Genomic DNA, 14,904 nt, shown 5'->3' with positions numbered 1-14,904 from the left:
TACTCTTTGGTATGTCCCAAAGGCGCTATCTGCTGGGCCCCAGTAGCTGTTACCCAAGCCGGTGGGGGTTCTTCTGTCCTTACTCTTGTCTGTGCCAAGAATCAGGCCAATGAAAACTGTGAGCACAGGTCAGGTATTTAACAGACTTTCCAGCAGGCTATGAAGGGGATCCCTTGGCACGTTTTTCCCACTGCTTTTTCCTCCTGTCCTTTAGCTCTCTCCCGGGACTCGAGCCCAGCCAAAACCCAGAATGTCTGGTATCAGGACCTAATAAAGCTCAGGCTCTGAGGTCTTATTGCAAAAATTCAGTGAGAGACAAAGCCAAAGGTAAGAGGTGGATTTGTTAGGATTCAGAGGGAATCTTCAGGGTGTGGGCCATTGCCGAGGGCAGTGTGGTCTGGATAGGTTTTGTGAGTGAATTCATATGCTAATGAGTGGGACGATCATCCCAGCCCTGGGGGAGCCACCCACTCCTCCCTCTTTGACAGTGCCTTGGAGCTGTCCTGTCACCTCTGGGCGTGTCTGTGGTTTATAGATTGGGGATTAAGGTTTACTGGAATTTGACTTGTCTTCTTGGACCCAATTGATTTTAATTGGTTTCCTTTATGCTCTTGTGCTATGTCATTCTTTCAAAGGTTGTGCTCTACCTCCTACCCTCCTGTCTCATGCTCCTTTCCTCAGCCCCATCCTGGCCCACAATGTTGCCTCTACAATCTTCTAGAGGGACAATCAGAAAATAGCTGGACTTGGGAGGGAAATACTGTATAATATCCAACCGCTTAATCCTACCTAGCACTGGTCACACTGGAGATCTTGGGGATGCCCAACTCCAGTCCGGGGGTCCCAAGAGGTCATCACACCTTGACCTGCCTAGGGATCTGGTCCTCGAAAGGTTGTCATGCCTCAACCTGCTTGGGGATCCGCCAGTCCCAGGGGTCCCACGAGGTCATCACGCCTCAACCTGCCCAGGGACCCAGTTCTCGGGAGGTTGTCACACCTCGACCTGCCCGGGGAGTCAATCTCTAGGAGGCTGTCATGCCTCAACCTGCCTGGGGATCTGCACCCTGACCCGGGGACGCCTGGCTCTCAGGTTGCAACAGTTCTGGGTAGGAGAAGCTTCAGAAAGACTCAGCCCTAAGAAAGTCCATCCATGGAAGCAGAAAGAAGCCTGTTACTTGTGGAACTGTGCCCAGTCTCAGCAATAACTCAGGAGCCCAATGAGAACCCCATTGCCTTTCTGGAAAGGCTAAAAGAGGCCCTCCAAAAGTTTACCAATCTGGACTTAGACTCTTTCGAGGGACATGTGTAAGGCATAGTTCCGGCGAGGCAGAAAAGGAAAGACGACCTCAACAGAAGTAGGTTACCTTTATTCAGGCAAGGAGGGGTGACAGTCAGCCTAATGACCAGGCTGAGCGCCGAAAGGGATCAGGGAGGCTTCATACTTATAGGGAGGTTTAAAAAAAAAGAAAAAGAAATGCCAGTGATTTCTGTGTATTCATTTTGTATCCTGAAACTTTGCTAAATTCACTGATAAGCTCTAGTAATTTTCTGCAAACAGTGAGAGCTTTACTTCTTCTTTTCCCATCTGGATTCCTTTTGTTTCTTTTTCTTCTCTGATTGCTGTAGCCCCGGCTTCCAGAAGTATGTTGAATAATAGTGGCAAAAGTGGACACCCTTGTCTTGTTCCTGATCTTAGAGGGAATGCTTTTAGTTTTTCACCATTGAAAATAATGTTTGCTGTAGGCTTATCATATGTTTCCTTTACTGTGTTGAGGTAGGTTCCTTCTATGCCCATTTCTTGAAGAACTTTAATCACAAATGGGTGCTGTATTTTGTCAAAGGATTTTTCTGCATCTATTGAGATTATCATATGGTTATTATTGAAGGAGGAAACAGAACAGGCTCCATCTTTTTTTTTTTTTTAAGATTTTTGAGCCTCTCATTATTCTTTTTTTTTTCTTTTTTTTTCCCATTTATTTTTTTATTAGTTGGAGGCTAATTACTTTACAATATTGTAATGGTTTTTGTCATACATTGACATGAATCAGCCATGGATTTACATGTATTCCCCATCCCGATCCCCCCTCCCACCTCCCTCTCCACCCGATCCCTCTGGGTCTTCCGGGTGCACCAGGCCCGAGCACTTGTCTCATGCATCCAACCTGGGCTGGTGATCTGTTTCATCCTAGATAGTATTCATGTTTCGATGCTGTTCTCTCTAAACATCCCACCCTCGCCTTCTCCCACAGAGTCCAAAAGTCTTTTCCGTACATCTGTGTCTCTTTTTCTGTTTTGCATACAGGGTTATCGTTACCATCTTTCTAAATTCCACATATATGTGTTAGTATACTGTATTGGTCTTTATCTTTCTGGCTTACTTCACTCTGTATAATGGGCTCCAGTTTCATCCATCTCATTAGAACTGATTCAAATGAATTCTTTTTAATGGCTGAGTAATATTCCATGGTGTATATGCACCACAGCTTCCTTATTCATTCATCTGCTGATGGGCATCTAGGTTGCTTCCATGTCCTGGCTATTATAAACAGTGCTGCGATGAACATTGGGGTGCAAGTGTCTCTTTCAGATCTGGTTTCCTCAGTGTGTATGCCCAGAAGTGGGATTGCTGGGTCATATGCTAGTTCTATTTCCAGTTTTTTAAGAAATCTCCACACTGTTCTCCATAGCAGCTGTACTAGTTTGCATTCCCACCAACAGTGTGAGAGGGTTCCCTTTTCTCCACAACCTCTCCAGCATTTATTGCTTGTAGACTTTTGGATAGCACAGGCTCCACCTTGAAAGCAGGACTGCACCTTGGCCCGGACTGTGGACTTTGAGCTCTATGCCCAGGATCTATGGCAATGACATACCAACTGGAAAACCAGACCCCCCGCCACCCCCCCCCCCACCCCCCGCATGGAAGAGCCCCAGGGCTCGGACCTAGATTCTCCGTCGCCTAAAATAATACCTTAATTATCTGTGTAACCAAATAGAATCATAAATTCTGCTTATTGGGATATGACCACAGGGCTATTGATAATTGTCCACTGTTAACTACCTAGGCTTAAGGCATATGAATCACGGGTTAACTTTGACTGTCTCTTTCTTTTCCTTTGTTCAGACTAGTTTCAGAGAATTTGGGGAGATGGGTTTGAGCATATATCCTTGGGGTATATAAGGTTTTCACAAAAACAGGTCGGGGTCCTTGGCTAAGAGGAGACTCTGCCTTGGGCCCACCGGTGTAATAAACTGCATTCGACTATCTGCATTGGCCTTCTGAGTGAGTTTCTCTCCTGGAACGTGTGGCTACAACATTTGATGAACCTCACCCTTCTGGGAGGATTATGTTTCTCAACGCCCAGACCTTCCACGTAGGCACATAGTGGGGCAGGTAGCAGGTAGTGGGGAACTGAGCACTCAGGTGAGGAGGAACCCACCCAGCAGGGTGGAAAAGGGGGCCTGGTCACCCCTCCCCCCACCCCGGGAGGGGCTAGAAGGGGCCCAGACCCACAGGAGCCTGAAATAGGCACGTGGCAGCGATTGCTTGGTACACAGGTTGACGAGCATGTTAGGGCTTAGGAAGGAAATGTGTGAAGGTCGTCTAGGAGGCCGTGTCCACGCCGTCTTGGGGAAAATTATTACCAAGCAATCGCCAGGGGATTTTTAGGAAAAGAAACTTGGTCTTTGTGTGCTTGTATTCTGCCCTCCCCCGGAAGGTGTCCCATCTGCTGTGAAGTTCTTGGCCCCCTCGGAATTGTCAGGCTAGAAGAAGGTGGATACATAAGTGAGTATGAATTAGCTTTTCCGGAGACGGCCTGGACGTGGGATATATAACCCATCTGTGTCTTCATCCACACCTGATCAAGCCCTCCAAGGCAGAACGGACCTAAAAACTTAAGGGATCAACAGTCTTGGACCACGTGGTGTTCTGGTTTGGCTGTGCTGATTGGCAGGTGAACACATGCTGATCCCCCTTCTCCCTCTGGGGTCTGCCAAGTAAGGCTCTTCTCACCCCAATTAGGAAGGAGGCAAATTGGCAATTTAAGTGTTTCATTGAGTGGCAATATCAGAAGTACATAGGGTATTGAGAAATTCATAGACAGAATGAAAAGGAAAAGTAGAAGGTCGGAGAAGGTAAGCAAGATGTGGGGGGGGGGGAGTGAATCTAAGGTAACTGTATTGGAGTGCATGATTAAAATTTTAAAGAAGGGATTTGGAGGAGACTATGGGGTGAAAATGATGCCTAACCACCTTCACATACTCTGTGAGGTCAAATGGCCCCCTATGGGAGTAGGATGGCCACCAGAGAACACTGTGAACTTAAAAATAGTGGAAGCAGTCCATACAGTAGTCACAGGAGAGCCAGGACACCCAGACCAATATCCATATATTGACTCATGCCTAGGGTTAGCTCAAGACCCTCCTACTTGGACAAGGTTCTGTATCCAGAAGGGAAAGGGAAAAATATTAATGGCACAAAAATTGGCTGATGAAGAAAAAGGAAATTCTACAGGATTTGGACAGGGATGGCCTCACCCCTCCCCCATACTGGATAATGACGCACCTGCCTCCCAGTGCTCCACCAGGACCGGAGGCCGCCTTAATGCCCGATCCAGGGCCAGGGGAAGTTCCTGCAGCAGCCGCTGCTCTTCCACCAGCTCTCCCAGAGATCGTAGAGCTGCCGTTTTTGCAGGCTCCGATCCCAGCAATGGAGACCTTTGGTCAACGCCCCCAGAATTCCACCTCAGCCAGACGTCCTAGATTGTATCCACCTCTCCCAGTGAGTACCGATGGGGAAGGGGAAGAAAGCACAGGAATTAGACAGAGGCTGCACTCTGCCAAGGAACAGGGGAAAGAACCCCACTATAGACGCCCCTCAGAGAGCTACAGCAGCCTCCGGGTCAGGACGCATGTGGGCACTACCATCAGCCCCCTGTAGCCTATTATTACCAGCCATTTTCCTCTATGGATATATTAAACCGGCAGACACACTCCACCATACTCAGGGGAGCCACAGCCGTGATTAGGCCGATGGAGACTATTGTTCGAACCCACCGCCCGACATGCAATGACATAATCCAACTACTAGTCTCCCTCTTCAGCACTGAAGAAGGACACAGGATCCTCACTGAGGCCAGAAAATGGTTCAGAGAAACGGCACCTGAGGGGCCTGCAAACCCGCAGCGGTGGGAGAACCAGCCACCCCCGGGGAGAGGCCCAACTGGGGCTGTGACCCAGAGGAAGGAGGGGCCGCCTGGAGAGATATCGGGCAGCTATTTTACAAGGTCTCAAGAGGGGGGCCCCAAAACCTATGAATATGGCAAAACCCTCCGAAGTGATTCAAAGGGAAAGCGAATCACCCTGAGTTTTACAAAAGACTGTGCAAGGCCTGTAGACTTTACACACCAATACATCCAGAGGCTACTTGGTCTCAGATGGTGATAAATGCAGCCTTTGTGTCTCAAGCTTACCCTGAAAATGTCAGATGGGGGGACACCTAGTGACTCATGAATTTTTATACATCCCTGAATGCCCAGTACCTTTGTTGGGAAGGGGCTTACTGTCTAAATTGGGGGCACAGGTGACCTTTCCCCCCACGAAAGACCCACTCTTCAAGTGGGCTCAATCAAAAAATGGGCCAAAGAACTAAACAGACATTTCTCCAAAGAAGATATACAAGTGGCTAACAAACACATGAAAAGATGCTCAACATCACTCATTATCAGAGAAATGCAAATCAAAACCACAATGAGGTACCATCTCACGCTGGTCAGAATGGCTTCTATCAAAAAGCTACAAACAATAAGTGCTGGAGAGGGTGCAGAGAAAAAGGAACCCTCTTACACTGTTGGTGGGAATGCAAACTAGTACAGCCATTATAGAGAACAGTGTGGAGATTCCTTTAAAAGCTGGAAATAAAACTGCCATACGACCCAGCAATCCCACTGCTGGGCATACACACCAAGGAAACCAGAATTGAAAGAGACACGTGTGCCCCAATGTTCATCGCAGCATTGTTTACAATAGCCAGGACATGGAAGCAACCTAGATACCCATCGCCAGATGAATGGATAAGAAATGAGATGTTGCTCAGTCATGTCCGACTCTTTGTGACCCCATGGACTGTAGCCTACCAGGATCCTCAATCCAAGGGATATTCCAGGCAAGAATACTGGAGTGGGTTGCCATTGTCTTCTCCAGGGGATCTTCCCAACCCAGGAAGCGAACCTGGGTTTCTCACAATGTAGGCAGACGCTTTACCATCTGAGCTACCAGGGAAGCCTGATAAGAAAGCTGTGGTACCTATACACAATGGAATATTACTAAGCTATAAAAAGAATGCATTTGAATCAGTTCTAATGAGGTGGATGAAACTGAAGCCTATTATACAGAGTGAAGTAAGTCAGAAAGAAAAACAGCAATACAGTTTATTAATGCATATATATGGAATTTAGAAAGATGGTAACGATGATCCTATATGCGAGACAGCAAAAGAAACACAGATGTAAAGAACAGACTGTTGGACTCTGGGGGAGAAGGCGAGGGTGGGATGATCTGAGAGAATAGCATTGAAACATGTATATTATCATATGTGAAATAGACCGCCAGTCCAGATTCGATGCATGAGGCAGGGTGCTCAGGGCTGGTGCACTGGGATGACCCTGAGAGATGGGATGGGGAGGGAGGTGGGAGGGAGGGTCTGGATGGGGAACACATGTACACCATGGCTGATTCATGTGAATGTATGGCAAAAGGCATCACAATATTGTAAAGTAATTAGGCTCCAATTAACATTAAAAAATAAATAAATAAAATAAAGTAGAGGCCTTGACTAATTTCGCAAAACAGGCCCTTCTAGATGGCGCTAAAGCCATCCAAGCCTTAAATGAAGAACAAATCCAAATGAGAAAAGTGGTAATTCAAAATAGAATGGATTTGGGCATGCTCACAGCTGCTCAAGGAGGGACCTGTGCTATAATTAAGGTTGAATGCTGTGTGTAAATTCCTGATTTATCTGGCAATGTATCAGCTGCTTTAGATGACATGAAAAACCAGCTAAAATCAATGTCAAATGAAAACATTCCTTTCTGGACTTCGGTCCTATCTTCGGTGAACAGTGATTGGTGGGAAACTATGTTTACCATTGTTACAATTGCCTTGATAGTTCTGCTTTGTGGACCCTGCATTGTACAATGTATAGTGAACTTTGTGACCCAAAGGTTGGTGTCGTTCTCCCAAATTGGCAGTCAGAGAGCCAGGGTGCAATATATCCCTATGAGTGATGCTCACACTATGAGTTAAGAGCATCAGGAGGGGGCAATGAAGGAGGAAACAGACAGAACAGGCTCCGTCTTGAAAGCAGGACTCCATCTTGGACCAGACTGTGGACTTTGAGCTCTATGCCCAGGATCTACGGAAACGACATACCAACTGGAAAACCAGAGCCCCCCCACCCCATGGAAGAGTCCCAGGGCTCCTACCTACTCTCCATCGCCTAAAAGAATACCCTAATTATCTGTGTGACCGAATAGAATCATAAATTCTGTTATGCTTATTGGGGTATGACCACAGGCCTATTGATAATTGTCCACTGTTAGCTTCCTAGGCTTAAGGCATCACAGGTTAAATTTGATTGTATCTTTCTTTTCCTTTGTTCAGACTAGTTTCAGGGGATTTGGGGGGGTGGGTTTGAGCACATACCCTTAGGGTATATAAGGTTTTCACAAAAACTGGTCAGGGTCCTTGACTAAGAGGAGACTCTGCCTTGGGCCCGCCGGTGTAATAAACTGCACTCCACCATCTGCATTGTCCTTCTGAGTGTGTGTTTCCTGGAACTCATGGCTACCACATTATCTTTCAATTTGTTAATACAGTGTGTCACATTGATTGATTTGCATATATTGAAGAATCCTTGCATCCCTGGAATAAGCCCACTTGACCATGGTGTATGAGCTTTTTGATGTGTTGCTGAATTCTGTTTGCTAAAATTTTGTTGATGAATTTTGCATCTATGTTCATCATTGAAATTGGCCTGTAGTTTTCTTTTTTATTGTTGTTGTCTTTGTCTGGTTTTGGTGTCAAAGTGATGGTGGCCTCATAGAAGGAGTTTGGAAATGTTCCTTCCTCTGTAATTTTTTGAAAGAGTTTTAGAAGGATAGGCACTAGCTCTTCTACAAATGGAAAATATTGTATTCCTCAGAACAGCAGTACTTAGTAAAAAGTACTCTGGTGTGAATATAATAGCTTCCCACATTTTATTCATTGTATTCAACATAAATGATGTCTTGGTAAACTTCTTTCCACCCAATTCCTTACTCTCTAGTCATGTATATTAATTTGATATTTTGTCAAATACGGAGGGAGGATGACCATTCCTACAAGGGCAGCCTCGCTGCTGAGCAGGGGAGGGATTAATTATGTGTGTTAATAATTCCTGTGCCCAACTGCCCTGACCCTGCTCTCTGCCCTGAATCCTGTTAATTGGTACATCTTTAAATTCTTGGTATGCGTCTTTGTTTCTCCTAGACAGGTTTCCATAAGCTGGGCACCTGTGATTGGAGGGGACTGGTCAGCACTTGAGGGAGGGACTGGGGCCTGAGTGGCTTCCTATGGTGGGAGGGAGGGTGGATTTTCCTAGTGCAAAGTGTGAATTCCAGTTCTGGTGATGGTGGTTAATAGAGGCATGCCTGCCTCCGTCTGAGACACTACCCTCAGAATCCCTCAGATTCCTTCAGGAATGCAGTTTAGTGTTGATGAAAGTGTTTCAAGCCCAGGTCCAAAAAGCCAATACCAGGCTTGTCAACATGTTCCCCTAAACCTGGATTTCAGGTGTATTTTACCGAATCAACCTGCACCCAGATTTTACTCACCACTTTTTTCCCCTTTTATTCAATATTCTTTCTCTCATTCCCTCCTACCTTACTGTCTGTCTATGTTTTCCTCTCTTTCCCTCTTACTAGCTGTTGAGCATCATCCTGAAGCTGTTTGAGAATCTATGTAACGAGATATTTATAACATCCAGGAGGACAACATGGACTATGAAGTTTCTCACACCGACTTCCTGACTATGGATCCGTCTTATTTCATTTTTGTCCGTCCTGCTTTCACCAGCTCTGGGGTGCCAGTTTCTTGTCTCCAGGCAAAGGACTGTGCTGTGAAGGCTGAGTCAGGACGGAGGCACACCTTCTGTCCTCCCACTGCTCACAGGGTCCAGGCTCTGGTCCCCAGCCAGCTGGATCATGGCGGTGTCTGTTCCAGCCATTCCCCTTGCACCCTCTCTCCCAAAGTCCTCCCTGGGCTGGAAGGGATTTGGCATCACAGCTGGGTCCTCGCTCCTGGGCCAGCACACTGTTGCCCTCCCATCCTCACTCTTCCCAGGACTCTGGGGTCTGGTGAATAATGCCAGCATCTCCACGTCCACCCCCACTGGATGAGCGGTTGGTACGTCATGAAAACTCTGTACGTAAACCTATTAGGGGTGAGCCTGAGTCTGCTGCCCCTGGTGTGGAAGGTGAGCGGGCCGTGTGGTCAATGTCTCCAGTGTCGTGGGCTGGGTGAACCCTGGAAGCTACTTCACGTCCAAGTAGGGCATGGAGACCTTCTCAGACCCTCGGGTTACGGCCTGAACGCACGTCCTCCCTGTCCTCCTGCTTCTGTGCTTGCAGGGCACTGTTTTTCAGGGCTTTCCTCTCTCTGGAAACTGTTCCTTCCAAGTCTCTCTCTCTTGCTCTGTGTAGGTCTTTCACCGGGAAGAAACTTTTTATCTATTTGGTGTCCACTTGGGTCTAGGACTAAGGAGTTTGATTAAACACATCACTGCCTGCCTGAGGGCCCACGGTCAGTTTTGGAGGCAGAGTGGGGACTGAAATGATTTCAGCGTGCAGTCCTGCACACTTGATGATTGAGTGTGCTTAACTGCTACATATATAGGTTCCGGGCGCCCTGTGGGGAGGGTAACCATGAGGTAACTCATCAGGGGAACTGCTGCATCACAACTGTGGGTGAGACTCCAGGGGCTGCAGTGAGGGCACTTCCAAATGTGTGGGAGTCATGTCCCCGGGTAGGGGATTTCCCAGAGGAGAGATGGCCAGGGCATCACTAGGGGAGGAGAGCAGAGAGAGGATAGGGTTGAAGTGTCTGAGTTCTGAGTCTGGTCCTTGGTGTCAGACAGGGGACTGATGAAGAGTCAGCATGACCAGGAGGATCAAGAGTCTCTGAGTCCTTCAAGGCTGTGGTGTCAGGCCCTCAGGTCACTCCATGTCCCCTACTCAGATGTGGACCTGGAACTTCATGCTTGATCTGAAGACTTAAGATTTTCATATTATTATTTACACACACACACACATAGAATGCCAGAAATAAACCAACTGAAATCGAATAATCATTGATTCACTTTGTAACTTGAAGGTAGGTGTTTAGGACCTTGGGACTAACCCTCAGGGATCCTCTTCAGATTGTAGAGAGCTTGTGATGTTAAACCCCATGACCCTCCTTGCTGATCCTACACAGGGGCCGGGGTGGGGGACGAAGGCTGCATGAGATGCGTGTCATGGCGGACAGTGTGGACTGAGACTCAGGGCCCCAGTTCAGACGAGGCAGAACAACAGGTGCATTAAAAGGAAGTGCAGTGAACACCCGCGCACATCCTCAGCCTGGACCCTCGGCAGAGATCCTCCTCTTTCCTGGCCGCCTTCCTTGGGGAGGGAAGTGGGTCTGGTTTAATGGACGTGTGCAAGGCAGGAACCCATGCTACGGACATCCCCAGTAGTGCCATAGGAATCTGTGGTCACTTTTTCCACAGGCCGTCCTGGCCCACTGTGAGCTGAATGTGGTCAGTAATTCCCCACTCCCAATCCTCAAGCCTTCCAAGGGCCAGAAATTCGGCCCTGGAAGGCAGTGTTATATCGCCAGGTAGTGGGACTGAGTCCACGGGGGGCTGAAAATAAATTGCACAATTAACTCTCACCCCAGTCCTACCACCTCCTGTTGTTACAGATGCCTTCCCCTCTTCGCAGGACCCTTCCTGGGTGGATGGAGGAATTGTGTGTGGCCCTGACTCTTGACAAGTGCATCTCATGACACTCTGCAGGGCGTCACCAGGGGGCGCCCCTCGTCACTCCAATTCACAGGGAGCTCAGAGGCGTGCTGCCTCAGTACAAAGGGCAGCTCCCCCTCGCAGGACTTCCTGCAGAGATTTATGTCAGTGAGTCTCCCAGCGGGGTTCACGTCTGAGATTTCTTGTTCTGCCCCTTGCAGCTCTCAGATGAGTGAGAGTCACTAAGATTCCTTCTCTCCTCTCTCCTGACGTTCCTGTGGCTGTCCCACCCAGAATGTGGTCTCAAGCTCCTGAGACCCCAGTGACTGATAACATTACTTTCAGATTCACAAAAGGGAAGCAGATGGGGTGAAAGCTGGGATGTGTCTGCTGAATGGCCCCTTGGGAAGTTATGGTGGTGGGATTCGTGGTAATTGAAAAAAAATATATCTCATTTCTTTCAATAAAGAAACCACAACCTTCTCCCTTAGCGGGGTTAGTGTTTGTGAAAGACTTGCACATCCCCCTAACATTCTGACGGTTTCCAGGGCACCATCCTACATCCTGGCCTTCTTCCACCTCACCCTTTGGGGAGCCCCTGTAGGAGGGTCCCGCTGGTGACCCAGGAAGCATGCACAGGCTGGTTTCTGCAGGACCATCCTTTCCATTACCGCTGCTGACTCCCACCGGAGGGACAACCCCTTTCAGGATGACAGTCAGCTCCCTGTGGGTGGAAATGACCAGTAAAGGCTAATCTGCCATCTCCTCTGTTGTTGGCTGCTGGAGCGGGTTCCAGGAGCATCTGAGCTTCTGTGTCCTTGGGGAAGCCTCTCCTTCCTCCCAGCGTCTGTTTTCTTTGCTTACTGGGAGTTATAGGTCTCAGATCCTTTCTTTAGTCTCCTGAGGAGTCAGCTCCCTCCTCCTCTCCACTGTCACGCTAATACAAACTGCAATTATCCCTTTCCGTCATGGTGGTTTATAGATCTCCTGCTTGGGAGAGTTAGAATCCCAGTGAATGCTTGCCACGGGTCAGATCAGCCTCTGCTGAGTGTCTGAGTGGTCAGGATCCTGGGTGTGGAGCTGGGCTGGGCGGGGGCTGGGCACAGAAGGGAGAGGCCAATGGAGCCGGGCACCAGGGCTGTGGGCAGGGCCTCTTCACGGAGTAAAAGGGGACCAGCTATGAGAGCAGCTTCGTGTGAGTCCTTCCAGGACCGGTCCCAGCATCTGGGAGAGTCTCATCCTCACCTGTGTCCCCTCACCCCCTTCTGTCTCCTCTCAGTGCCCTAGACGCCCCCGCTGCACCCCAGAACACCTTTCTGGTCTGGGGAACCAGGTGAGACCTTATTCTCCTTTGCCTTCTCCTTCTAATGCTAGAGAAGCTGCGGGACTTAGTCTTTCAGGAGGGACTCCTGGGAGCTGAGCCAGAGGAGGAACCAGGTCAGAGTAAGCCGCTCAGCGAGTTGGCAGATGCACTGGGTGCTGAAGCCGTGTGTTTCATGAATCTAAGGATGTTCCCCCTGAAGAGTATTCTTTGGATCTGGGAGACTCAGGTCCCAGACTTGACAGGGACAAAGGGAAGCAGATAGTCATGAGCCAGGGAACCGTGCGACGTGTGGGTCCCAGTGTGTGGGGGAGGGGAGGGGAGGGCAGAGGAGGGCAGAGGCAAGCAGGGAGTGTGGGAGGACCAGACGGAGGTGGGTGGGAAACCTATTGTCATCCCTGAGAGACCGAGTGGTAAATGCATGGACATCTGTTAGAGACGGGTTAAGTGTACCAAAGAGCACGCATCCGGGTCAGAGTCAGTCATCCTCACTGCAGAGGGTGAACAGGACAATCTTCAGAACTCCATGCCAGACGGCCTGGGCCCTGATTTGCCAACAGTAATCCTGTGTGTGCTTCATTTGTCCTGTCTGATCACCAGCCACTCTTCACCCCAGGCTGTGTGTGTCCCGTAAAAGGCCATGTGGCTGCACCTGGCGGTCCTCGTGGGCCTCTACTACCTCCTGCGCTGGTACCGGGAGAGGCAGGTGGTGACCCACCTCCGGGACAAGTTCGTCTTCATCACGGGCTGTGACTCGGGCTTCGGGAACCTGCTGGCCAGGCAGCTGGACCTGCGAGGCTTGAGGGTTCTGGCTGCGTGTCTGACAGAGCAGGGGGCCGAGCAGCTGAGGAACCAGACGTCAGACAGGCTGCAGACGGTGATCCTGGACGTCACCAAGACAGAGAGCATCGCTGCGGCCACTGAGTGGGTGAAGGAGCGTGTGGGGGACAGAGGTAACACCCGGATTTCTTGTTTGTTTATTTCTTCTCTCTGTGTGAGAGAAGACCTGTTGTCAGCTCCCTGGGGAACATTCCGAGCTGTTTCTGTGACTTGAAATCCACCTTCCTTCTTCACCTCACCCAGGTGACCAGTCAAACCTCTGCCACACCATACCCCCACCTCCTGACTTTGAAGCTCTGTAGTTTGGGGGAGAGATTTCTCTGATGAGACTGTGTCCTTGCAGACTACCGGTCTGGTGTCCCCTCCTCTCTCAGCGAAAGTCTGGCTCTCTTACTGTGTGACCAGGGTAATCAGGGCAGACTTTCTCGGGGAGGGGTGGAGAGGCAGACTCTGGCTGGAAGGCTGCATGGGTGGCTGGGGGCAGGGCTGGAGCTGGGCTGTGTTCTCAGCACCTAAACATACTCTTGCTGGTGACCCATAGCCAGGCTACTTGAGGTTTAACGTCACCCATTTTCGGTGCTGACACTGAACTTTCAGGAGTTGTCTAAGGAAGGCCTGAAAACTATTGTGGGGTCACATTCTCTTTTTTTTTATTTTTTGTTTTTCTCTATGTGTGATGTGTCTCTTTGTGGCACTACAGTTGTGCCTGTGTTTTATGGGAGAAGGAGAGAACTTTAATTTATCTAAATACAGATTTTAAACATGACACGGTGGACAGTGGGAAAAGTATGTGGACGAAAACCAAATCACCCCAAATCCTACCACCCACAGATGACTGCTGATAACATTTTGACATACATGATATTACATTTTGGACATAGTCTGTTCCCTAATTTTCCAGTGAAAGAAGGTGAACAATTTTACAGGTAACAAAAATGTGTTCAAAAACATAATAAATAATGATCGAGAATATTGTATTCTTTAGAATAGCTCTACTTCATGAAAATTACCTCATGGTATGAATGTAATTGGTTCCCATATTTTATTCATTGCCTCGAACATAAATGATGTCTAGGTAAACTTCTTTCTACCCAATTGCCTAAGCTCTAATCATGGGTACTAATTTGATCTCTGGTCAAATGATGAGGAATACCCATTTCCACAAGGGCAGGCTTGGTGCTGAGCAGTGGAGGGACTAATTCTGTGTGTTCACCCCAACACCCTGTTCCCAAGTGCCCTGACCTTGCTGTTCTGCCCTGAGTTCTCTTAGTTGATAAGTCTTTAAGCTCTTGATGTGTCTTTGTGTCTCACAGACAGGTTCCTATGAAGCTGGGCAACCGGTGATCTGAGGGGACTGGGGCCAGAGTGGCCTCCTGTGGGAGGGAGAGGGTAGATTTTTCTGGGAAAAAGATGTGTTTCTGATTTGGGGAAACATGGCTTCTCCTGAAAACCTACTCACTGAATTCCCAAATTTTTGTAGGAATATAACTCAGTATTGATGCGGGTGCTTCAAGGCCAGGCCCTGCAGGTCAATACCACGCCTCTAACCAGTTCCCCCAAACCTGGGACTTCAGGTCTCTTTTCCTCAACCAATCTGCCTTTAACTTCACTCATCTTTTTATCTTTGTCTTTTGTCTGTTTTCTCCTTCCTTCCTCTCTTTCCCTCTATTCCTCATTATTTCTCTCTGTTTTTCTCTCTTTCTTTCAT

The 14,904-nt window shown here is 48.5% G+C and overlaps 1 protein-coding gene across 2 annotated transcripts in view; it reads left to right on the top strand.

The window, feature by feature from the left end:
- LOC122427630 (retinol dehydrogenase 16-like) overlaps positions 1-14,904 on the top strand; it is a 38,806-nt gene that overhangs the window by 20,775 nt on the left and 3,127 nt on the right. The window contains exons 1-2 of one of the 2 annotated variants that reach the window (XM_043447240.1): positions 12,263-12,368; positions 12,957-13,309. In XM_043447240.1, coding sequence (XP_043303175.1) covers positions 12,997-13,309 — 313 coding nt within the window. In that variant the 5' untranslated portion in view covers positions 12,263-12,368; positions 12,957-12,996. Of the gene's footprint in view, positions 1-12,262; positions 12,369-12,956; positions 13,310-14,904 lie in introns of those variants that run through there. The other variant, XM_043447239.1, reaches the window with a different exon arrangement.

The sequence above is a fragment of the Cervus canadensis genome, chromosome 25 (genome assembly GCF_019320065.1).
Source record: "Cervus canadensis isolate Bull #8, Minnesota chromosome 25, ASM1932006v1, whole genome shotgun sequence".
In the NCBI taxonomy this organism is placed as follows: domain Eukaryota; kingdom Metazoa; phylum Chordata; class Mammalia; order Artiodactyla; family Cervidae; genus Cervus; species Cervus canadensis.
Note: the sequence above shows the minus strand (reverse complement) of the source record. Positions and strands in the feature narration are given on the sequence as shown.